We start from the raw sequence: 25458 nt of genomic DNA on the forward strand, positions 1-25458 counted from the left end.
AAAATCCCAGTGTTGTTAGTTCTTACTGAACTGGTGGTCAGTTGCAGTGCTACAAGTAGGCATGCTATTCAACCTGAAAAATATGAATATGCAATAGAATAGAAATTTGAGGGAAATGTGCTGACAAATGGGAGGTATTTTAGTACCTGTGATAAATATATATAAGCTTGCCTAAAACTAACCTAGAAAGATCCAACCTTAGAACTGTGGCATATTTCAAAAAAGTGTTTGGATCAGCATCATATAAGCCAGTTGGCTGAATGTTATGACATCATCTTGATGACATTTCTCTCTGCTTGGAAGTAATGTGATAACGATGGAATGGGCAGCACCATAGCACTCCAGTAGCCTAAATAACTCTGCAGTTTTCTGCAGATCAAATAAACAGACAGATGGTCACACCAGTTAATTCTGTTCTGCCCAGCTATAAACTGAATGTCTTCCCTATTCATCTTCACAAATAGGCATATTTACTGATAAATCACTGAGTGATTTATTGACCAAGCAGCAAGACAGAAGAAGGAAATAAAGGGAAGAAGAGAGTTATGAAGCCTCTCTTGTGTCATAAGGAGAATAGCCTGGACAAGGGACATATGGGGCTCTTGTTGTAAGGAGAATGGGAACTAAGCATGGTAAATGGGTTACTGAGACTGGTATGAGTCCTTGAGACAAGCAGAAAAGAGAAAGGGGGCCAACTGATAAGGAACAACCATGAAGAAAAAAAGTGAAAAAAAAATATTTGTGGTACAAGAATTATTTGCTTGTTGCCAGGAGTCCATAAAACAGAGAGGAGAAAATAAAGGCAGATTACAATGTCTGTGAGTAGAGAAGTGACAAGACTAGATGGCAAGGTCAGTAAATACATTAAGTACAGTAAAAGTACAGATGCATTGGTAAAATGCTCCAGTATACACAGAGTCCCCATCATTGAAATTTTGAACACCTAGGATCAAAAAGAGACAAGTCAAACAGATAATGACAATTTAGATTAACTTTATTCAGATTCGATAAACAAGATTTGCTGCACCAGAGTATCCATTATTTTCTGGAAGGAAATTTTATTTTTCTTACTACTGGCAGAACTTAAATGACCTGGACAATGACACAAAATATACCCTCAGCAAGTTTCAGGATGAAATAATGAGCTGCTATCCAGAGGAGCCCAGACAGGCTGAAGAAATGGCCTGACAGGAGCCTGAAGCAGTTCAACAAAGGCACTGCAAAATCCTGCACCTGGGGAGGATGGGCTGGGGCCGACTGGCCAGCAGGCACCTTTGTACAAAGAGATGTGGAGCTCCCGGTGGACAACAAACGAGTTGAGCCAGCAGTATGTCCTTGCTGTGGTGCACACTGAGCTGCACTAACAAAAGCATAGCCAGCAGGTTGGAAGGAATGATGATTTCCATCTTCAACACTTGTGCAAGTAGTTCTAGAGTCCAATTGAGCCTGCTATTGCAAGAAAGTTGTTGAATAATCATTACAAGTACAGTGGAGGGCCAGCAAGACAGTGGGCTGGAGCACCACAGGCAAGGAGAAGCAGAGCTCACTAGATTTGCTCAGTCAGTAGAGCAGGCTAAGATATACTTGCATTAACTGTGTTTCAGTGCAGTGCCAGACTTCAGAGCAATTGCACCAAATTACAGAACTGTTTTGGAATTATTGTTTTGTGCCTTGTGCAAACATTAGTATAGTCTACCTTCTATTTTTATAAGGAATGTGTGGAAAATAAAGCAAAAAAAGAAGCTGCAGAAAACACCGTATTGTTTTGCAGCGGGTTGCGCATAGCATGCCTGGCACTGTGCAAAGGACATTCACACAGTGCTTTTCATTGGGCATGCCATAGTTGGTGTGGCATGTTACAGCCAAGAAGCCAGTTTGTCATATGCCTTCCACTTCACTGAAATTTGTGCCAGGCAATGGAAAACATGGTAGGCATGAATGGAAACCTATCAACAGTGAGATCTTTGTCTGCCAAAATAAGAAAAATGACACACTGAGTTGAATTATTTTGCTATTATGTCACAATCCCCATTTTCCTCCACAGTTTCTATTCCCCCACAGTTCTATCAAGGAACTGATACTTACAGACTAGGAGTATACAGCTCTATAAAATATCTTTCTACCAGGATTTATAATAGTTTTATTGCTACTCATCTACAAAATCAAAGAATTGCTATAGCACAGTCTGCTCATCCACTTACATTATTTAAGAGTCCACGTAGACAAAAATCTATACTGAAATAAGAAAAAAAAAAAAGGATTGTATTTTGTTAGTATCAATATTTTTGTAATATTTGTAGGTAAAAATTTTTATACATGGATAAGCCAGAAATAAAAGCCCAAGTAAACCTATCTAGATGAATGTTAAAAATATGTTGGCACTCTTGGCTGGAATGTGGGTAAAACACTTGGCCTATTTCAGCATATGTTCCCATCTACCCACTTTGCAATGCAGTGCAGCTACAACACATAATTGTGAGCTCATTTGGATACTTTCTGAATGCCATCCAGGCATTTCTGTCAACTGGATTGTTTTGCCTGCTACCTTTCAATTCCTTTCAAAGCCCTGGAAAATACTTGCATCTGCAAGCACACACACACACACACACACACACATCACCCAAGTTTAGTTGTGGAGCCAACAGGTTCACTGCAGTGACTGTACAGCAGTTCAGGTGGAACAACTGCAGTGTGCCAAGAAGTATATTACTTGGTGGGTGGGGAAGCACCTTAGGGATAGCAGCTTGTGTCTTTGGTACACTTGAGATGGCAGTGCAGGATAATCCAGAAACATGCATTTCTGTAGAAAGATTGCACCTGCAAAAATCTATATGGTGATGAGATGGGTCAACCAGACAGCTGCTTCATGCAGGGAACTAAAGAATACCAGGGAATTTTGCAACTCTGTCCACCTGCTAGGACAAAAAAATCCAACAAGTCCACATTGGCTCTGCCAGTTCAGTTTGCAGCCTGCAGTGACCAATTCCCATGGAAAGAGAAGCAGCCTGTTCTGGACCAGACGTGGGTAAGCAAGAAGGCATTGCTGAGAGAAAGGTGGAAGGCACCTCCCAAATCCTGCATCCATGAGGCAAACTCTAAAACAGACCCAGTGCTAGAGACAGCCCTGGCACAAGTCAAGCAGTAAGACAGCCATTGAGACAGGCTGGCATAATCTCTGTAGGTCTTATCAAGTACATGCAAAAGAAGCACAAGGAGAAAGCATGTCCACAGCAAGATCTGATGCTTGCTACATAACACTGATTCATAGATTATTTTGGAAACATAAGCAAGAGGGATTTCTGGGCTGTGGCCAGTGTAATCATGTGTACGGAGAGGGGCTTAGCCCTGATGGTAAAGATGCTGCCATTTCCTTCCCCAGTTGCAACCAGGGGTGTTTTACAAGTGAAGTAAGTGTAAATAAGTAATTTGCATGCTTTAATTAAGTGTCCATGCAGTAATGGAAAAATTACAACCAGATCATAAATTCCAGCAACTGCTAACAGGATAGATGGATTATACAGAGATTCCCTGTGACAAGGCATAGACGAGAAAGCTTCTGCAGGTAATACTGTCTGTGCCCTCTCCATCTGGGCTGTTTGGCAAAATTCCACATCCTAGTTTAAGATTATGTGAATGTTCTCACACATTCCCTTCATTAGTTCCAACTAGGGAACTGACATTTTTGTGCATCAGATAGACCACAGAGTGAATCAGAAGCTGGAGCAAGGAGAGGTTCAACAACTTGTCTTCTGCTGTTGATAATCAGGCACTGCTATGGTGCTTATTTATTGGTCACAAAAACTTCTCCATGCTTGCATAAATGGAATTCATCTATTTCTTGAGTTCCCTTGATGACATGGAAATATGTGCACCCACATTCATGAGGTCTATCCAGGCTACAAATTTTAGTGCATGTGTTTTATTCAACAGCTCAGTCACAGTAAATATTGCCAAGTGAAGAGATGGCTCACTTGAACAGGTGCATCAAGAGCTGGACCCTATATCCTGTGATGTGAAGATACAAATCCAAGTAATGGATTCACTGTTTAACTTGAAGTTTTATTGTTCTATGCATATTGTGAAGTTGTTCCAGGAAGATCTTTTTCAAATCATGGGGCTTCATTTCTTGATTAAAGACATTTCAATACAGTAAGGAGAAAAAATAAGAGAGCTCTAATCTAGTGTTGCTTTGGGTTCAGCGTTTAAACAAAACAAACAAAACAAACAAAAAAAACCCCACAAAATCAACAAACACCAAAAACTTATGTAAAAATGGCAAAACCTTCAGTCAGATTCTGTAAAAAGGGAACACTGTGGTTCCAGAAAGGGCAAGAGAGACTAACTAGAACAGCCAAGCTCAGCAAAGTAGCAAAAGCCACAGATTTTGTCAGGATTTCAAAATGGCAATTTAATGGCAATGCTTACTTTTATTAACTTTAATACAATTTTAGTTGTTGTATGCTATTAAATATGAACCATTAAAAGATCAAATTGATTGAAACCCAAACCAGACAGCAAACCTCACTGTAACTCAGATCATATCCATGTTAAAAGGTCACAATCAGAGCCCAGCAAGGAGTTGCTTTTACAGAGAACTGCCAGTCAAGATTGTCTGCAGCGGACTTTTACCCCCCATTACCTTTAAGATGAGGAGAAGATACTTGTATGCACAGGGTATACAGGGGTTTTGAGCCTGTGGGAAGAACATATAGAAAATCTGGTTGGAAATGTTTGAAATATTTTATGGGACTTCTTATACTGGCGTTAAAATAGGCTGATGATGAACACCAGTAGAAGAACATAATTATTTTCCCTATTAATTAATTAATACTGTACCATATTTAATGTATGTCCTGGCACAATTATTACCTTAAAGGCAGAAGAAATGTTCCAAAGACTCAGCATTATTTAGATTACATGAGCTCTCTCCCTTTTGCAGAATTTTTCAGTGGTGGAAGTTACAGCAAAATACTCCAAGACATTAGGCATGGAAAGGATTGTTTCTAAACTTGCATTCCCTACCTTTCCCAACAGAGACAATGAAATCAGTGTTACAATTATAGATCTTACACACTATTGGGCAACAAATCAACTTTCATCTGTTTATTCAAGGGTCAGTAGCATTTGCTTAGCTGTAAATTTAGATAGGCTGCTGATACTGTTGCCATTTGTTGCTCAATGATGTCTGACAAGAAAAAATATGTGATGATTGTACTCTTTCTCCAGCAGAGATTTATTACGCAGACAATTCACAACATTGTGGGAGCTCTTAATTTAGGCCTTAATGGCTGGTAGCCTGCAGTGTTAAGAAAAAAAAAAGTCACTGTTCTCTGAAAGAAGTGAACCTTAATGGAAATGTCTTTGTTTTATAATTCAATGTAGAAATTATCATAACCATGAAGGGTGACCGAGACACGCAGAGACTGAAATTGCTATTGAGCCAGGGTATTGCTAATGTGGAGGGTCATGTATCCTGCAGTCTTGGTCTCATAATTACTCAAATCAGGAGCCAGTTCGGTACATACCAGTGGGAGATTTTCACCTCCAACTCCTCTTACCTTGTGATAGGATTCTCTGGGACTTTAGGAATGGAATTATCTGGGCTATTCTCAGCCTGTGAAAACAAAAGCACTTCCTTACACAGACTTTGCATGAGTAAACATGCAGACAAAATACAGAAAAAATTTAGATAGAAATGAATACCAGTCCATTACGATCAATATTTATTTAAACACCAGATCCTGTAGCTCAAGAAGAACTTGGATAAACTGCATTTGTTTCAATGCTCAGTTACTTGTGCAGGACTAGAAGAAGTTGCACTGCCCAGGCCTCCTGTTAGCTAAAAGTGATGTCAGGAAGGTGACTGCTGAAGAACTGGCTCCACCGTGTGGGCTCTGGAAAATGACCATCTCAAGCAAAGCAAGAAGCAGCATCCTTCACTCGAGTTTTCAGCAGGAATGTTTGTGTTGTCTATGAGGTGAAGGTAGGATTACACATGGGAATGTCAGTTAAAAAAAAATAGAAAAAAAATTACTGGGAATTGGAAGAATTAAAAATCTTAGTCTAGTAAAGTTGTATTATCTCCACCATAAAGCTCTGAGACAACTGGTCCATGGGCTTCCTGGACTAGTGCAGCATGGAAACTGGTCTAACTGCAGGAAGGAGTTTCAAGTTCTTCAACAGTTTTCTGACAGATCTTCTGCAAGATATTAGTAACAATCAGAGTGACAGTGTGCTACTCAAACTCACCAAAGGCATATTTTTTTCCTAACACCTACTGCATATTCTGCTTACTGATGGCATGACAGGACTGCAAAAGCATGAGTTAATGTCAGCCTCTGACTTAAAGAATCAGTGGCAGAATCAGTGAGATTTACTTTGAGAATTCCCATGCAGATAATGTTCTGTCAGTGCTCCTGCTTGTGCTAACTAGAAGTGTGGTCAATTAGTGACTGAAACCTTTCTTTTGCATACCTGATGGCATCATTGCTTCCAACCTTCCTGTTGGATTTTCCTGTAGAGAGGCAGGATGATGTCTCCAGGGAGATCTTGTGAATAGAGTTCTCAACAGAAGGGTTGCAATTTATTATGCCAATCTTTTTGTTTTCTGAAGCAGAGACAACTCCATCTGTATGAAGTTTGCTCTGCTGTCCTACTTGATTTACCATCTCACTTAATGGTAATTTTAATTCTCACATATATTAATATATTCCTATTAACCCTTCTTTATTTGTACTCATGTTCTTCACGGTTGTCCTTATTGAAAGTGAGCTATTAATTTAGACTGTGGACTTGCATCTTCACTTCATCAGTTTGCAGCACAAATTGCATTTCTTTCTTCTCCATCCTCCTGTTTTACAGAAAATTTTCCATCTACTATGTATTTTTTTCCAAATAATGGTCTAGTGGAAAGTGTACCCACCCATGGAAGGTGTTCCAGCATGGGGGCTGGAACTAGATGGTCTTTAAGGTCCAGCTCAGGCCTAGGATTCCACAAGTGTTTTGCTCATTTAAGTTCATGGACATTCTTCCAAGTATTGTGCTATTCAGTCCAAACATAGTTGAAATTTTCAATAATAGCAATACTGTGTTGGTGTTTATTTTCCCAGTAATATCACAAGTTCTCCACCCGTATTCAAATCTGTTGATGTGTTTTAATGAACACAAAACTCTACAGTTTTTCTGTCTCTCCCTCACAAATAATCCTGAATATGTTAATTTAATTTTATTGCACTTTTTTGCAAATCAACATGTACAGCAGACGTAAACTGAAAAGAAGATGCTTTAAAAAATATGTTTTTCAAAAAAAATCTTGAGTCTGATTTGCTCTCTAATTCATCATTGGTTGTACATTAACCTTTTGGGGGAGTGAGGAATTTTACAAAAAGTTCTATGAAATTCTTAGGAGTGAGGAATCTTATAAAATGTTTTATTAAATTCTTGGGCTTGGAAATAAAATAATTCCCAAACACATGTTTTGTTCTCCAGTATTGACTAAGATAAATGCCAGAATTCATTGAGATGGAAGGCAGATAGACAAGGTAGAACACACATCATACAACTGCTGCCTTTGCTGAGGCTTGGGACAAAATGCCTCAGGAAGAAATAGACACTGTTCTATTTTGTCCAACTCCCTGACAATATGAATGTTCTTCACCACTGATTACTCAGCAGAAAAACATCAGCAAGGACATCCAGGAGCATCTTTCTTTGAGATACAGAAAAAAAAGATACATCTTCATTTCATTTTGTAGTCTACTACAAAAATTAAAATATATTATGAATAGGAATATTAAAATTATTATAAAAAATGCAGCATCATAGCTGGTTGTACACAAGTGCCATACCAGGAATTCTCAGTTCAGTTACAAATTTAGACATGACTGAAAGATGGTGATACCTGTATCAGTTAGTAAAGAAAAGCTTTGAAACTACAGGAATAAGCTTTTAATTTTTCTAGTAATTTCTCTTGTGAAGTGTGGGAAAGTGGGCAAGTTTTTGTCAAAACCTCTTTGGTGGTAATCAACGTGAATCACTTGGCTGCCCTGCTGTAATTATTATATATATTATGGGCATGAAATTCATAAGGATTTTTACAGGGTTTGTTTGTTTGTTTTCTCTAAGATACATGGGGCAGCAGGATTAGAATCCACATATTCTGATTTTGTCACCAAAGTAATCAATGCTGAGCTACTCCATTTGTCAAAGGAAGACAGGCAATAGAACAAAACTGTGTGCACTTTATTCTTCAAGGGAAAAAAACTTTAAAGCATATTTTCAGTGAGGCTGATGCTTTTGTGTAATAACAGTTTGAAGAGATAATGGCACCAGAGGAGATGCATGAGGAAACAATATAAATTTCAGACTGTATTTTCCTTTTTACCAACATACAAACCAAATGTTTGTTGTTGGAACCAAAACCACTCTTTCAGTAGTTCATAAACTTCTGCCTATTCCACCTTTCAAAAGGAATGGAGGAAACATGCAAACCAAGAAAAGTGCACTCATTGTCTGCTTTGCAGGCAATTATTCTTCAACAAGTTTGTGTGCTTCAAAAGTATAAACTAATCAGGAATTTTCAGAATTATGTAACATTTCAGCTAACTGATTGATGTGCTTCTTGCCTAAACTCCAACAGCTAAAAAGTACTAAAATGTCTGTTCCCCTTGGATTACAAGCACATGTATCAAAGAAAGGAGCAGCAAGGTTTTCTACTAAGTTTTTGCTACTTTCAGTTCATCACTTAGCACAAAAACAGCAAACAATTTTTTTTAATGTAAGTCAATTTATTGATTCTCTCAAGACATAAAAGCAGTTATTGCAAGTGCAGACAACTAATCTTTTTTTATTGCCTCAATAACAAGAGAATAAAACATCACAGTCAATGGCTTTTAGGTTGAAAGGCTCAAACCCTTGTCTCAGTTGTGTTAAAATTTTCTCATCATCAAGGTCAACTGCATATGGATGTGAGAAGACATTTTGTAAATAAGACATAGTACAGTAGAAAACAATTGCTGCTTATGAGCTTTCTGTAGTAACATTTTTATGTGTTGAGAAGATTCAAAGATTCAAGAGTTTAAAGAAGATCTAAGGGACTCCTGAAATCAATACCCTTGCAAGTGCTGCACTCATAATATCAAAAGCTGATCTTCTGATAAAATTAAGCCAGTGCCAAAACATTTGTAAACAGGATTCAATCAATACTTTAGCTTCTACTCACATGAACTATGTTTTTAAAAAGGAACTGCTTTATACTAAGCAAAATAAAATCTTAATAAACTAGAATACTAACTTTCAATGGAAATTTAGTATTCCTTAGAACAAATCTAAATGCATAAAAAGGATCAAAATCTGCCCTCAGTTTAATTTCTGGGTTCTCACTGAATTGTACTGGTAATAACAGCAGAATTTGTCCAGTGTTGCCCATTCATTACTTCCCTGTTGGACTACCCCTTTTCTAATAAAATGAAAGTGAAATAATTAAGGAGAACTGGGAAATGCCTATTCCAGCCATTTGTAGTCTGGTTTTTTTTCAGGCTTTGACATATCCCTTATAAATGCTGCTGTGAACATGTTTGTGACAACATCTCCAGAAGAACACCCACTGCTACCTACAGTACCATTCCTCTGAGTTACAGGAACACAGAGGACCCAGAAGCTGCCTGTGCAGTGGGATTTATGCACCACCTTTGACCATCCAATCTCCTCTATGTCCAATACTGAATAATCACCTGGGTGTTGAATATAATGTAGACCTTTATTCACATGATCTCTGTGTGGGTTCAACCTAGATGGTACTTCTACACTGAAATGATGAAGTATACATGATGAAGGACAGGGGAAGTTGATGTAGATGTTTCTGTCTGCCAGTGATTCCTTGCTTGGATCATATTTGAAATCTGATGTGTCTCCCCACAAAGGAACTGAGCCAAACAAAATCCATTTATATTCTCCAGCTACAGAGTCAAATAAACAAACACTTAGGTGACTTAATCTGGATTTTTCCCAAATGACACATATGAATCATCCAGAAAGTTCCTTTCCATATGCAACAAAATCCCTAACAGGCGAAACTATTAAGGTGTCAAATATAGAAAGCAGGCAGAGCATCAAAAATCCATCATTATGGGAGATAACATAGAGCAGCAGAAGAAAGGCACTTCTCCCTCAGCAGTATGAAAGCTGGTATACTAAATACAAGGCAATATGATACCAGCAGGAGTCTGCACTGGGTGGATGAAGTAACAGCAGCAGTGAAAGAAGAAAAGATCAACAATGGCAGGAGCAGGATATGCTGAAGACAGCAAATGCTGAAATGACAGCAAGGTCTCTTTTCTTCTTCACACAGAAACTGAGTATGCCTGATTTTACCCTCAGACCACTAATCTAACCTTGGATAAAAAACTATGAACAAGACAGGGAAGGGAAAACCTGGTATGTTAAAAGGGTACTTACTCTTTGGATGTCTCCTCTGAGGGTGGGGTGTCTGAACAAGATCACAGTGTAGAGACAGGCATTTCTCTCCTGTTCATCTACCATTACTTCTGCTTTCCTGAACTACTGGTTCATTTTTTTGCCTTACTATATTGCCTTTGAGGTTAATTTTAAATATTGAAACTGAGCCTATTTTTCTTACAAGACTATAAGGCAGAGAAGTGACCATAAATGCTGAGGCATTTTTGGTCAAGAATCATTACTTCTCACATTTGCTTATTATGTTTAGTATTTGCATACAGTATTCTTCTGCTTTTTAAAACAGATTTACTACTCAAAATTTCAAACTGAGAAACACAGACTTGGATCCAGAGGAAAAGCAGTAGACAGCAAAAAACTACACTTTGGTGATGTAGGGATTTTCTCACTCAGGTTCAGCAGAGTGAGACTTGAGATTTCACTTGAACGAGGCTCTCACTATCCGGCCCTTCAGGGGCTGCGGTGGGCGCCAGTTGTCAACAAGAGGGCTCATGGGTTCATTCTCAGGGTTCTTGGAAAGGCTACGGAGCTTTGCCATCTGCAAGGAAGAAAAATTCAAGCGTCCATGTGGAAGCACTGTGGACCTTACTGCCTAGGACAAAACTCTGAGATGCAAAAGGAATTTTCTTGCATAGTCACAAGCACATAATGACAACGATAGTCGCTAACAATGCTGAGATTACTGATAAAGATTGCTGCAGCCCAGGAGCTTGCACTTCTTCTGTGGATCTTCACACTCCATCCACAGAACAGTTCATCATCTGACCCTTACCTGGGCTTCTTTAGGATTTTTCTGTGATTCACACCCACAGTGTGGAAAAAGAATAGGGCCAGCTCCCAGCTGGAGCTGGACAGCAGGCAAATGCCTTGTGAAAATACAGCTATCTGTGAAGGAGGATCCAGACCTATGTCAGTGCAAGGCAGTGATAGAAAAAGCTGGTGCAGAAGTTTGTATTTTGATCTGTAAGGCAGAGATACGCCAACTGGATTATTAAGTTGAATCATGAATTCAGCACTCAGCTGCTGTTATTCAAATTAACCTAATTTCAGTGTTGATAATTGTCGTTAATTGTTACCATTTCATCCAAATTCAAAATAAATCTATTTTGAAAACAGCCATTTCAGTAGAAAGGATATACCCTGACTTGTGTTGCTGAAGCAGAAAGTGGTATAAATAGCCAAAATTTTTGACACAAGAACTAAAAACGTCACCTTATCCAGACAGGCCTTTTTTTTTTCTTCTGTAAATGCAAGTGGTACATTAATTTGTATGAGTGTTCAGGTTTGTAGGTTGCAGATTGTTTGATCTTGCTCACTGATAGCTTTTAAGAAGTCAAGGTCTGGACCAGCAATTTCTTAAACCAGGAAACCAGCTAAATATCAGTCTCACTTTCCACTTGATTGTAAAGCATGTAGAATGAACTGAGGCTTCCATGATGGCTGAATTTTGTTGCTCAGGGGCACTTCTGCCTTAGCAGCCTTTCTGGATCCCAAGAACACCACTGCTGAGGCTGTTCCAGGAAGTGTCCTGCAAGAGCACCTGGTTCTCAGGTCACTTTCACAGCCCATTTCAACAGCCCATTCTGCAGGCAGTTTCTCACTGTCCATAGCTAAAGCTTCCCCTATCAAAAAGTGCAAGTTAACACAGGGCTTGCAAATCATCACCCTGGCATACTGAGACACTGCTGAGAACTGGAAAAGGAGCAGCAGAACTGGCTGGAGTTTACCTGGTCTGAGCTGACTTCAATTGGCTCCCGCAGGAGAATCCAAGTGATGCACTCCTCACAAGGGGGTGTGGTGAATGAACCGTGGTAGGTCCAGTAGTCACGAGATTTGGGGAAAAGAATTGAAGGATCAAAGTGCAGAAAAGGAGCCTCCTTCCCCTTAGGGAAACAAAAAAATTCTCTGCAGTAACTCTAGAGATCTGCATCTTAAAAGTCATCAGTATCTACGTTATTATAAAGGAAGCAATTAAATACCAAGATTCATGCAAGAAATCAATCTCCTTTTCTTCTTGTCAAGCACTATCCCAGAAATCAATAACTGACATTTTGATTACTTTCATAAATTAAAAGAAGTTACAAACTGAATTGTGTGGGATTAAAGCAAGCTAATTTTTACATTTTTCTATTCTGGAATTATCAAAATTGTGTTTTATTTTGGGCCATTGGGATAAAAGTTAAAGCCTGTGGCATTGCTGGAACTGTTACCCTTTTTATCCAACAGGATAATGGCCAGGCATTTATCCCAGACTCATTACAGTCTCCTCTTCTGTCTGGAGGAATTTAAATCTGCACCTCTCTCCTTCCAAGATTTTGCTGTAATTATATATTCATGGTGACACTCTCGGTCTTTTTGTTGGTGCTATTACACTTAGTAAAAAATTAAAATATATCTTGTAAGAGTACTGGGTCCTAAATATCTTACAATTCAAGGTGATTACTACCAGACAAGGGAGAAAGCAGACATGAGACAACACTTCCTGCTAAGTCTGCCACCAAATAGGATTGTAACTCCACAGGACTGTGATGAGTATTCCTTGTTCCCTCTGGGCAACAAAAACTAACCAAGGAAGCAGTTCACTTCTCTATTGATATTTTGGATACAGTTCTGAGAAGGAAGACATATTATTCCTATTTCCCTCTTCTATCATGGAGAATCTTCTCTAGATTAGAACAAAGTGAGTGGCAGAAGCTGAAATTGTTTCCATGCATCATTGCACAAATTAAGAGTAGAAAGAGTGACTCCAATTGTATCCTCCTGAAAAGATTATGCTGTAAGTTCAATATGAATTTGCAAATAAATTCACAAAATTGTGCTTTTTCAGTAAATACAGTACAGTGACCAACTCCTCTGCCTGTAATGCATCAGAGCAATTGAAACTGCATGTGTGATAAATACACCAGCAATACCACCCATTAATTTTTCTGAAAAATAAGTAATCTTGGGAAAATGTCTGTGATGGCAGAAAATAAATAAGAGATAAAATACAACATGTGATCCTTTGCATATGCACTTATATTTCTCTGCTTTACTTCAACTGTTGCTTTTTCCAGAACTGCTACATGTAAATGGCCAAAAAAATTATATAGTCATTATGAGAGAAAGCTGAGGTAGGGGCATGGATAGGGTGAAAAAAAATAACCTTCAGTTGCCTCAGCAGAAACAACTTAATTGCATTTGAAAACTGAGTTGAAAAAATAAAATTAATATGACTCTTACAAAGGAGAGAAGAGCAGTCAGGCTCAGATCTGCACATCAATGGCAGCACACACATACATGCATTAAATGCAAGGAATTCTGGCAAATTTTTAAGAAAATGCCAACAAATTTGGTGATCTGGTAGCATGTTCAAGGTGAAGTAAAAAAAAAAAAAAACAGAAACAACAACTTTTAGCATTACTAGAATCACAAAGTTTATCATGAAGTAGAATTGCTAAAGTATACCTAGAGATTAAGTTTATTGTAAATGACAATGCTAAGTGACAATAGATGCAATATTGCAGTTCTCTGCAAATAACTCGCTTCAGCCACTGCATCCATGCAATAGGTATGGATTGGTGCCTCAGATCATTATTTTAACTGAAAAACAGTTTGGAATATATTTGCAATGCTATTTGTGCTTGTATCATAGGAAGAGAGAACTCAGAACTGGGCAGGAACTGCACCATGTAGTTCCTTTTATAAACACAGTACCTTCTTAAAACTAGTAACATTTTTAATCTCCCTTTCACTGACTGGGAGCCTGTTCCATAATTTCTACTAGTTTATTCTCATTTTAGGCTAACTAAATTTCTGACTCTGCTATGTGCATTTTTTTTGGCCACTGTTGTCTTCAAATTCAAAAAGCTTTTAAGTTCTTCTTGGTATTGGCCCACTGGCATATTTTTACAGAGCAGTACCAATAAGACTATCAACTATGTATGCAAGGATTGATTAAAAAATCATCTTCAACAAGAATACTTGCAGAAGTGAGGAGTTAAATATTTAATTAAGCAAAAGAAAGTATCATGCCCCACAGTAAAATGTATCATCTCTGGTGCTACGGTTTGGTGTCCAAACTATGCCAAAATATGAATCTGAACTACTGATTCCTGCTTCTGTGGCTTTCCAGCTACATTATATCACAAAAAATTGTTTTGATACCTTAGTCTTAATGTTTTCAATTTCTTCAAGAATTCTCTTCATCTCTGGTTTGGGAGTTTGCCCAACCTGTAATGCAAAGCACAAATACTCTATGTTTTTCATACTGTATGTTTTTCATCATGTTCCACAGTATTTGAAATAAATTCAGCACATCCCATCTGCCACATTAGGCAACAGCAGTCTCAGAGAATCGAGTAGGGACTGACAGAAAATTATGTGTGTTCAGAGAACATCCAAAATAGCAGACTCCAGTAGCTGGCTTTGCAATTTGGACATGTGTTGAAGGACCCTACAAGGCATCCTGCCTGTCTGAGGAATGGACTGCACACTCAGTGTCGCTACCCAGGGCTTAGCCCTTGGCTCCTGCTTCAAAAGCAACCCACAGCCCCCGTGGGACGTCTGAGCACTTGGCAAAGTCTTGATGGCCTGAAGGGCTGTAGTTCCTGCAGACACTTCCTTCTGCAGCACACACACACTCAGATCAGACTTGATGTAAGACATGTGATGAATTCATGTCTAGATGACCTCAAGCTATAAGGTAAACGGGTAACTTTATTGCTTGTGTTCATGACATTTAGCACTTCCAAAACCTTTGACATCTCAGAAGAGTGAAGGCAGTATGAGTAAGATGTACAGTTATTGCCATGTCTTGTTCCAAAATAGATTAACTTCAATTTCTCAGGAGATAATTCAATGCTGTTTTAGTAGTATCCCAAAACCCAGTAATGGAACATGACAAATTCAGAGAAAAACAACAGCTCCTTCATCAAAGAGCAAGAAGGAAACAGGGAAAGAGGGCCAGAGAAGACAATGATACTACTTACTTTTCTAGATCTTTTAGCTGACCTTAGCATGGTTAATAGGAATATAGTGATGTGCTTTTTAAGTTGTGTTTGACAACATAAAACTTTAGCCTAAAATAGACCAAAAGGAATTACAAAAGAATTGAAGGACATAGTCATAGGGGAGAATCTGGACAGGTGCTGACCTTCAATTTCGACTAACCACAAGAGAAAAGGTCAGGTTGGCTCACAGTGTAATAAAATTAAAATTACACTGCATCTAGTCTGTTCAGGGACACTGTAGCAAAATTAATTACATCCACTTGCTCTTGCTTTTACAAATGCCACTTCCTAGTGATAAAAAAATAAAAGGATACCTATTCCCTGATGGTGTGTTCAAGCTGAAATGCCCACCTGCTGCTGAAAGGACTAAAGTTTCTGTACTTTATCACTATTAGGCTTTGTGCTCGTTAGCATTTCTCAATGTCCTAAACCACACGTAGATCTGATACGAGGATTACTTTCTTTCTGTTGAGTTTATAGAAAATCAATCTGAAAATAGTGGTAGAGTATTATTTTGTTTAAAATTTTCTGTATTTCAAGGTTAGAGTGTTGAGTGGTCTTATTTCATCATCAATTCTTTCTTTTTGGAGTAGGTTCATTGAACTCATTTTGATTCCTAGCTTGTGTGGGAATCAATGAAAGACCAGAGAAGGGAATCAGTCAACATAACCTTGCTGACAGGCAGATACAACACCTGCTAGCAGCCAAAAGACACAAAAGATGAGAGGAAAAAAACCAGCCTATGCAGACCCTCCTCCTCACCAGTGCACACCACAGGAAGAGGCTGCAGGGCAGGAAAAAACAATGGTAACTTTTCTCCTGGCACTAGAGAAAGAGGAAAAATACAAAAAAATTACAAAGACTGAATATTTAATACTTACTTTCAGAAAAATTCCAACAACAGCTACACCATCAGGTTGTTTTAAAGCTCCAGCAAAATTACCGTGTTTTGGGTTCCAGTGCACCATATGTAACTAAAATCATAATTAAAAGTCAGTTCAATAAAAATCAACTAAAACTCAGTTTTAAATACAAGAAATTGTCAACTGCACAATCTGCACTTTAAATTAAATTAAGAAAATATTCTGGTTCACAGTAAGTAAAGGAATGGACATGAAAAAGAAAACTCTATGTAAGTATTTCTTACTGCTGTTCCCATGCTTTTATATGCTTATGCTTTCCATAAAGCATTGCTTTGCATCTAATTGAAGCATAGAACAAAGAAAATTGAGTTTACCACATAATATCAGACAATGCAACTATAAATAGTTTAATCCAAGCACATGACACGCACACATGCAGTGCATAAAACACCTACTGACATGCACTTCATCTCAAGTACATTTTTAGATCTTCAGGTTATGCAGATGTCAGCTCAGGGATTTACACTGGGTTGTATGCAATGCATACGTTACTGGTTTGTACCTCTTACTGCTCTCAGCACATTGTACTGGAAGGGAGTGGGGATATAATGTGACATTTCTTTCTCATATCTACTGTGGAATATAATGTGACATTTTTTTTCTCATATCTACCTTCAACAATGCTGTATTTTCAGGATATATTTCAAATTTTTCAAAAAATTTGAAAAATATTTTCAAAAAATATTTCAAAAAAATCCCTGTCCAGAAAATCTCTAGCTCATGCATAAAGCTACAAATGTGTGCAATCTCAGATTAAGCAACCAGCAGTGTGCAATCTCAGATTAAGTAGTGTTGGAACACAGTCATACAGGGGGAAAAGAAAGTATTTTTTAAAAAGTTTATTTAAAATAACAAAAAAATTGTCTTGAATATGAATTAATAATTAATCTATTGTTCTCTGTTTCTTTTCTCTTGAGGATAAGGATTTTAAAGCTAAGGATAAATCTGGAGCAACCATATATCTTTGGTTGAAATGTAGCTAAAGTACATATATTCCAGGCTTTCTTCTCCCATCAATGAGTACTGCTAACAAAAGTAACATAAAAAGTCTGTGCTTGAAGTAGCCAAGAAATAGTTTGAGGAAGCAGACTTTTTCTCTTTAGCTGACCACAGAAAGCAGAATACCAGCAAAGATTAGCTGTGGTTAAGAAACGGGAAAAAAATCCTAAGCCATCACCCACAGTCCTCTCTGTGCACATTGACTCTGAAATTATCTGCCTCAGTTTTGTCCTGTGAGAGGTGAGCAATGCTTCTCCAGGCTCTGGGCCTTGAGAGTGTAGCTGGAAGGCAGGAAAACAGTACTGCAGGATTTTTGTGGGCATAGGTATGTATTTTGAGCCTTTTCTCAATAAGGTAGAGGAAGGAGGCAGCCTTTGCTAGCAATTCTCTACCCTCAGTAGCTAATTCACTTACATTTAAGACCTGAAAAAGTCTTCGGGGGTCTAAAGTATTCATGAATTTTAACAAACTAGGACAACAGCCCTAGAGTGGTTTACATTAAAAAAATTAAAAACCAAATAAACAAACCCCAAACATTATATTTTATGTGGTTCCTGAAAATAAACCCAGCTATTTTAAAGCAGAGATGTTCAGAAACTAAAACATGCTCTGAATCAGTTTTAAGATGGATCTGATTTTGAATGTCAGCTTATAAAATGTGCTTTTAGTGAGTTTTTCTATTCTTTTTGAAACTAACTTGGTAACTCAAGCCAAAAAAAAAACCCCAACACTTCAGCAGCTCTTCCTATTTGGAAATAACAGATTTGGAAATAACAGATTGCTTTGTCGCAAATATTTTTGAAACATTGTAAGATACCAGCAAAAAAATCTCTGGCGTGAAGAAATCCGTGTTAGTAGATACTTGCAGGGATACATTTGTTGGCAGATGCGACTTTATCCCACTGCATGTTAAGCAGCATCCACGAGTTTCACTGGCGCAGAAAAATTAGTAGCTCAATACTTCCAAGAGGGAGCATGGTTAATGTGTTCAGATGATGCAAAACGAGTCAATTCCATCACGGAAGGCCGCTGTCGAGAGCCCGTCCTACCTCCGCCGCGTACTTGACGCCGTCTATGACGTGCTCGGAGCCGTGCTGGTCGCAGGAGCCCCAGTGCAGGTGCAGCTGGCGCAGGCGGTAGGCGCCGCTCAGCGGGCCCCCCCTCAGCACTGCAGTGGGGACACGGCGTCAGGCACCGCCAGCGCCCCCGGGTCCCCGCCTGCAGCCGGCCCGCCCCGCCCGCCAGGGTACCTGGCTGCGGCTAAATTGTGCTACCGGGAGCTCTGTTTGATGGGAAAACTGGAGCGGGCTGTGAGTCAAGCACAGAGTCAAACCCCAGCTGCCCAACCTTCCCTTTTCTCCTGGCAAGTGGACACACTACAGTTCCTGGTATGGAGAGAGAAATGGGGTGTTCACAGGTGATTCTTTTCAAGAAAGGGTCTTTGTAAAAAAGATTGGTGTTGGGGCCACTAAATTAACCAAAAGGTGCTTCAGAAAGTACTTCCAGTCCATGATTGGCATACCTTTTACAGGTCACCTTGTGCTGCCCAAGGTATATCCATGAAAGCCTACTAATAAACACCTACTTTATTCTTTAGCTCCGTGTAGTCTCTGTTCTAGGTCAGCCTTCACAAGGCATCAAGACAGCTAAACAATGGTTACAGACAGTTTGCTGTTTCTCAAAAACATATTAAAAATTTTAAAATTATCTATATTCTTGGAAGTGAGGGAAGACAATAAAGTTTAGGTCAAGTGAGTTAGAAAATTGTTCTTGAGCCACCAACAAGGGAAACTAAGAAGCTGTTACTTCTGCTGTGCTTAGCTAAATAATGCTGACCATGCATCAGTCTGACAGTTGACATCAACTCTGACTTTCAAAACATCACACCTGCTCTTTCAGCCTGGAGATTCTTTTGAGCAGGGACTGCTTAGAGGATAAGCTCTCAAATGTATTTTTCATTCATTACCTAAGGTTGGAATGAGTCGTGTTTCCTTACACAGAAAGCTGATAATGTAATTCACAACTGCTGTGCCAGAAGGCCTTGTTTAAATAGCATTCAAGTTTGAACTTCTACCAATAGCTTTGAAGTTCAAAGTTAACATTGAAATCCTCTTTTGCCCAATGGTCTCAAATGAATTCTTGATATCCTACAAGTAGGAATACCTACACAGAGCAAAAGGTTTAACTTTGCAGTTTCTCTTTTTAGTTGGTAGGTGTCACAACCATCAAGAGGAGGGCCAGAAGAAAAGCACTTTTGAGACTTAAGCATGTAGCTCCTCTTACTTCTCTACTTTGTTCACACATAAATAATCATAACTCAGTATAGCATTGAGTAATATTGAGTAAAACTTCTGTAGAAGGCTTCAATGGAAAAATATTTACATTGCTAATATTATTTCACCTTTAAATATGGGACAAAAAAGGCATAGAATCTAAGGCCCAACTCCTCAAAAGGATTTGGTCACCATTTTACAGTGGAATCAATGGGAGGCAGGAGTTGAATTTATTGTGATCTACCTACATTTAAAAGCTAAATCAGTATCAGGTTTGGGAACTCATATACCACTCATTTCTTACAGGTAGCCCTTTCCAGAGCTAAAATACTGTGATGCACTTGAAAACAGCACTTCATAACAGCATACAAATCTCTCTAGCATAAAACAAATCATCCTTTTAACATCCAAATGTGTTTGGAAAAAAAATTATCTTCAACTATATTTCTTTTTCCAATTAAAATGGAATCCGTGACTATTACTTATCCTCATCTCTTAGCACTGCAGAAGCCAACAAATGAAGGTAGTAAAGTGGTCTTTCAAAATTCTTCCTCATGGTCTTTCAGAACTGTCAAGTATTGTATTTTATTCTGATCATACATGTGCCTAAGAAACAACTGAGTCCTAAATTACTGCCCAGCAACCTGCAGAAAGTAAGGGCATCCAGGAGTGACTGCACACACTGAAAAAGCAGAGGTGACTGGGAGGGGAGAGACAGGGAAGAAATGTAAGGAAGGTGATTTAGAGGAAGCGCCACACCAAGGGCTGCATTTGGTTTGGCCAAACTGGAGGCAGACAACTTCCTGAGCAGCCTAAAACATTTCAGCCTCTAGGAAGCTGTAAAGAAGATAGAACAGAACCACCATGTGAAAATGTTCATTACCAATTTCCTTCCCGAGCTTTCAGTTATGGCATCTATTTTATGCAGAACTTTTGGAAGGGCATTCTGGCTTTTAAACAGAACTTGTCACAAGGGCAGGTAGTGATAGGGCAAAGAAGAATGCATTCAAACTGAAAGGGAGTATGGTTACATTGGATATTAGGAAGAAATTTTTTACTGTGAAGTTGATGAGGTGCTGGAACAGGTTGCATGAAGAAGCTGTGGATGCTCTATCCCTGGAAATGTTCAAGGCCAAGCTGGATGCATCTTTAGGATCCTGGTCTAGTGGAAGGTGGTGATGGTATGGTTAGAACTAGGTGATCATTAAGGTCACTTCCAATCCCAACCATTCTGTGTTTCTATGGTAATAAAAGTGCAATTTGAGACCACTGTGTAGAAACTGTGCTAGTGAATACTAAAGGACCATAAAAATACATAATTTAGGGACAGTCCTCATTCTAAACGGTTGAGATTATGTCTGAGAGACATGGAACAATAACAAGTAGCTGTAATGATAAATAAAGAAATCCAGGAAACAAGGGGCTCATCAAGATAAGCAGGAAAGTGATCTTTCAATGTACTATGGATATATTTCATTAGTGATATAGCTGACTATGAACAAAATCTCAATACAAGTGCCATCAAAGCAGATGCACAAAAATACAATGGAAAGTAACTGTTTTCCATTAGATTACTTTCCTTCTTGGTGAAGGACCAATCAATACTGTATGCTTTTGAGATGCCTTTGCATTATATGATATTGTGAATTTATTATTCATTTTGACAGTTGTTGCCTGTCTGCATCCAGAGCTATACAGATAGAGCTCTACAATCAAGTTTTGAACAATTGAATTTAGATCTATGAGATTGTTTGCTCTAATTAAATAACAAAGCCTTTTCATAGTTTTCCAGAAACTATAAAATGCTATTTACATAAACGCTATTTTCATAACTTTTTTAGGCTCTGAAGTATCTGAAGAATTACCATGCAGAAGAAATCAAGATCATAGTCAGCAGAAATGCATATACAAGTTTTTGGTTTACAAAGTGCCTCAGAGCTTTCTAAACCCCTCTGGGCACCACTCTTGTCCCTTACACAAACCCTGAAGATGTGGTGTCTGTGTTGAAGGAGGAGACATAGGGAGAAGTCCACCATCCAGCAGAGTATGTATTTCAGGGGTTCCCCTGCAGCTAACAGCCTTTCTGTCCCACTTCAGATCCACCAGAATAAACTCCTGGAGCACCTTTTTTACGTTCCCAAGTGACTTTTCTCTGCTGGCCTGCACAGGCTGGATACTAAAGGATGCTTTTTGATACCCGGCGCTTTGCAAATCCTAACAACCCCCAAAAAATACAAACCGACCTGATCGATCAAAAGTGTCGTCGAAGACGACGCGGCAGGTGCGCCCGTTGTTCAGGATGGTTTTCGCTGCCCCGGGGTCATAGCTGGCGTGCCAGGAGGCGAGAGAGGAGTCGTGCTGCACGTCCTTGCTGTTGATCTCAATGGGCGACTGCTTGTCGCCCTTGGCCAGGGGGTAGTTTTCGTGCCAGCGCTCGGGTCCTGAGGGACAAAGACAAAGAGACGTCGCCCCTGCTCAGCCGGGCTCATGCGGCCCCGCGGTGGCCCCGAGCGCGCTCACCGTTGTCGCTGTCGTAGCCCCACACGGACTGGGCCATGGCGGCGCCGCCCGCTCCCCGTGCCGCTGCCGCGGTCCCGTCCCTCCCGGCCCCTTTGGGGGGCTTTTATAGAGCGCCGCGGCTTCGCGTCCTCCCCGCGGGGCTGGGCAGGGCAGGGCTGGGGGCGGCCGCGGGGCAGAGCCGCGTTCTTCCCCGGGGCAGGCAGGGGCTGCCGGCGGGACCAGCCGCTCCCTCCGTGCCCGTCCCGCTCAGCCCGGGGACACAGCGAGCCGGCGGGAGGGCCCCGCAGCCCCGCAGCCCCGCAGCCCCGCAGCCCCGCAGCCCCGCAGCCCCGCAGCCCCGGGGCCGTGGCTCCCGGCTCGGGTGAGGAGAGGCTGCCGGCAGCGGACGGAGGGAGCTCGATTCTCCCTCCGCGGACAGCGCCGCGGGCGTGAAGCAGCCCCCGAGATTCTGGACGGGCTCCCAGGGCGGGCAGGCTCCCCCAGTGCCGCTTCCCTGCTTTCACAAATGCTCCCGTGCAACAGCTCAGACAGGCCCTATGTCTGCCTGGAAGGATGTCTCACAGCCAGCAAAACCACTGAGCAAAGGGACGCTCTGCCAAATGGAGGCCATTGCAGACCATTGGCTCAAGTCTGGGTTTGATGTTGTCCAGTCAGTTCTTCACACAGGGAGCTTTACACGGAATATATTTCTCATGTTAGTCAACTTAGCAGTGGGTATTTTAGTCAGGAGAGCATTTGGTTTTCAGATGATGGGGAGTTAGCGACTGAATGGTTGTGTTAGTTGGCTTTGTCTGCACATCTATTTTGGACTCTCAGAGCTTTTCTCTCAAATGCCAGCTTCACTGTGATCTCCCATAGCTTTGTCAGTCCCTGCTAACCCTGCTGCAACTCTGTCTACCTTGAGCTAAAAACTCAAATACATAACTCAAACTAAATAATATTCCAAGATAAATATTTGAGAGTCAGTCAAAAAGCATCACAAACCATGGAGGTGCAGTGAACTTGTTCAAATGCTCCTTGTACCTATCAGCACTGTAATGCAGCGTGGAAATAAACCTGCAGCTTTGAGAGGTTCTACCCTTTGTGTTGGTGAGGTACAAGAAAAAGGTTGAGAAGCTGCAACATGCAGAGCTTAGGACTAACTTGGTCCTATTTGATGTCCCAAAACCAGATGGAAGATACAGTTTCCCCTTCTAGCTGTGCTTTGTAGCTAAATTAATAAATATCTAAATATGGACTTTGTTTAGCATAACTAAAATTGCTTTATTAAATTTGTTTAGTAAATACTTCTTGCTCTGAGTATAATCATAAGTAGATGTCCTTAGTCCATTAAGACAAAGGTAGGACAGGATGTCTCTCTTAGGAATCTGCATTTGAGAAAATTTCTGTAGTGATGTACATAGTATTTTTACATGGAGAAGATACATCACATTGAAACTCAATGAACCTTAGCAACGTACACAATATTGGAAGAGGCATCCTTTTACTATCTTTAAAGGAACAGAGATGCGTTCGTCATCAAAGTAGCCTTCAAAACATGTAGTTCCTCATATCTTCTTTAGGCAGAATTCAATTAAGAAAATACGAGGAGGTGACTTGGATACAATGGTATGGAAGAATACATGGTTTTGATTTCAAAAGAGAACTTTGGGATGAAAGAAAAAAACATTTTTTTTTGCTCTGTCATCAATCAAATGGATAATGTCACGTTTATTGGAAGGGCAGGCATGTAAAATTGACACCTGTTGCAATTTTAATTCAGAAAGCTTAGACATTAATCCTTTTGAATTGGTTTTTACCTCATCTGCCTAGAGAGAAACACTTGTGAGCTCATAAAATTCAAATTGGAGCAGCTCATTTTCTGTCTGTATAAGCAGACAGCTTTAGTGGGCATGTTCATGGAAATCTCAGAGAGACTTCTAATCAACTTCATACACACAAAGAATGCTTATTTGAGCCCTTTGTGGAGGTGAGGAATATGATTTTTATTACACAGCAAAAGATGCAAGTCAGTTCTTCCCCTAGTATTTAAATTCATTTCTCAGTGTGAGAATTTTTACAATCTTTATTAGAGAGACCCATCCAACAGTGAAAGTCTTCATATTTTAGCTTTCCAGTGAGCTGGTCCTGTTGCACCCAGAGGAGCATCTTTTTGTCAGGTTCTGCACATTGTGCCTTCCAGGCAGTAACTTCCACACAAGTGACAAATGTTGGTACTTGCAGTCAGCCCCAGGTGCTGAGTCATCCCACAGTGCCTCACCAACTGCTTTCTTTTCCTGCTGCTTTCCTCATCAAAGGTAGAGCCAAAAGCAATAGTAGCATTACCTGCCTTAAGAGATAATCAGAATAACATTATTTTTGCATTCCTTAGGAACTACCTTTATTCTTTTCTTTTGATATTGTCTCAGAAATTCATTATTATCTAACTTGTAAAAAGTTGCTTTTCCAAGAAATAAACACTTCTGTCATAGAAATGCCATTTTAATTAAGAAAAGATCACAGCTTCAAACATTTAAGAGTGGTATTATCTAGTGCATTCACAACTTTATTACAGTGATTTCTTTCTATTTTGTAAACATTGGATATGTAAAAGCCATCAGCCATCTGAAATAGAAAAGGCAAGAGCATAACAAGTTCAATCTATACCATTCATGAAGAAGTTCAGGATTTCAGTAATTGCAGAAATGGTCTTGCCCAAATCTGGCACCCAGTCACAGAATGACAGTTGGGTGCCTGATGATAACAGCTTATTCAAAAGATTATCAAAATAGGTAAAACAGGGTGGTACTGTTGGATACCTAACACATAAGGTGCTCTTCATCCAAAAGAAGAGTTTGTACATTTGTTACCTAAATGAAAATTTGAAACAGAGGCTTCAGTCCAAATAACACGCTACACCTGTGGAACACCATCTGTTGGATGTGCAGTTCAGATGCTGCATCTGCTTCTGCTAAACAAAAAACATAATCATGCTTATCTCACTTACAAAAATACCTTACCTTAAGTCATAGAGACTTTCTTTTTCGAGAATGGAAAGCAGGAATAAGCAGAGTCTGGAAAATGGCTCAGAGCCATGGCTTTACCCAGAGCACACAAAGCATGGACAGGAGAATGATGCATGGAAAAGTGACTGGCAGCAGTTTTGAGCTCTGCCAGCCATGAGTGACTTGGCCAATAACTTGAAATAACTAGAACAACCAAAATACTGCTTCACCTCAGCATGCCAATTTCCAGCTGTCTCCAGGAGCCAGCATGAGAGCTAGGAATGTCTGACTGTGA

General features: G+C 39.8%; 1 protein-coding gene across 2 annotated transcripts; it reads right to left on the reverse strand.

Moving 5' to 3' along the window:
- Positions 1-9254: 9254 nt before the first annotated feature.
- Positions 9255-22426, reverse strand: LOC129125334 (carbonic anhydrase 3-like). 2 transcript variants are annotated; one of them, XM_054640736.2, is made up of 7 exons: positions 22180-22426; positions 21903-22100; positions 18436-18554; positions 16346-16438; positions 14620-14685; positions 12201-12356; positions 9255-11011 (listed from the first exon to the last, which is right to left on the reverse strand). In XM_054640736.2, the coding sequence occupies exons 1-7, from the start codon at positions 22214-22216 to the stop codon at positions 10892-10894; spliced, it is 789 nt and encodes a 262-aa protein (XP_054496711.1). In that variant the 5' UTR covers positions 22217-22426; the 3' UTR covers positions 9255-10891. The 2 variants fall into 2 exon arrangements, with proteins under 2 accessions (XP_054496711.1, XP_054496719.1); XM_054640744.2 differs by having other exon boundaries at positions 14620-14653; positions 16311-16438.
- Positions 22427-25458: the final 3032 nt, after the last annotated feature.

The sequence above is a fragment of the Agelaius phoeniceus genome, chromosome 1 (assembly GCF_051311805.1).
Source record: "Agelaius phoeniceus isolate bAgePho1 chromosome 1, bAgePho1.hap1, whole genome shotgun sequence".
Taxonomy (NCBI): Eukaryota; Metazoa; Chordata; class Aves; order Passeriformes; family Icteridae; genus Agelaius; species Agelaius phoeniceus.

What these genes read in the sequence shown, in the direction of transcription:
- LOC129125334 (XM_054640744.2), bottom strand. Translation starts at nt 22,216, where the DNA reads ATGGCCCAGTCCGTGTGGGGCTACGACAGCGACAACG. An exon ending in CGACACTTTTGATCGATCAG is followed by an intron (nt 18,555 to 21,902) that starts GTCGGTTTGTAT and finishes TCCCCACTGCAG; the next exon opens with TGCTGAGGGGGGGCCCGCTG. An exon ending in TTGAAAACATTAAGACTAAG is followed by an intron (nt 12,357 to 14,619) that starts GTATCAAAACAA and finishes TGTTTCCCTAAG; the next exon opens with GGGAAGGAGGCTCCTTTTCT.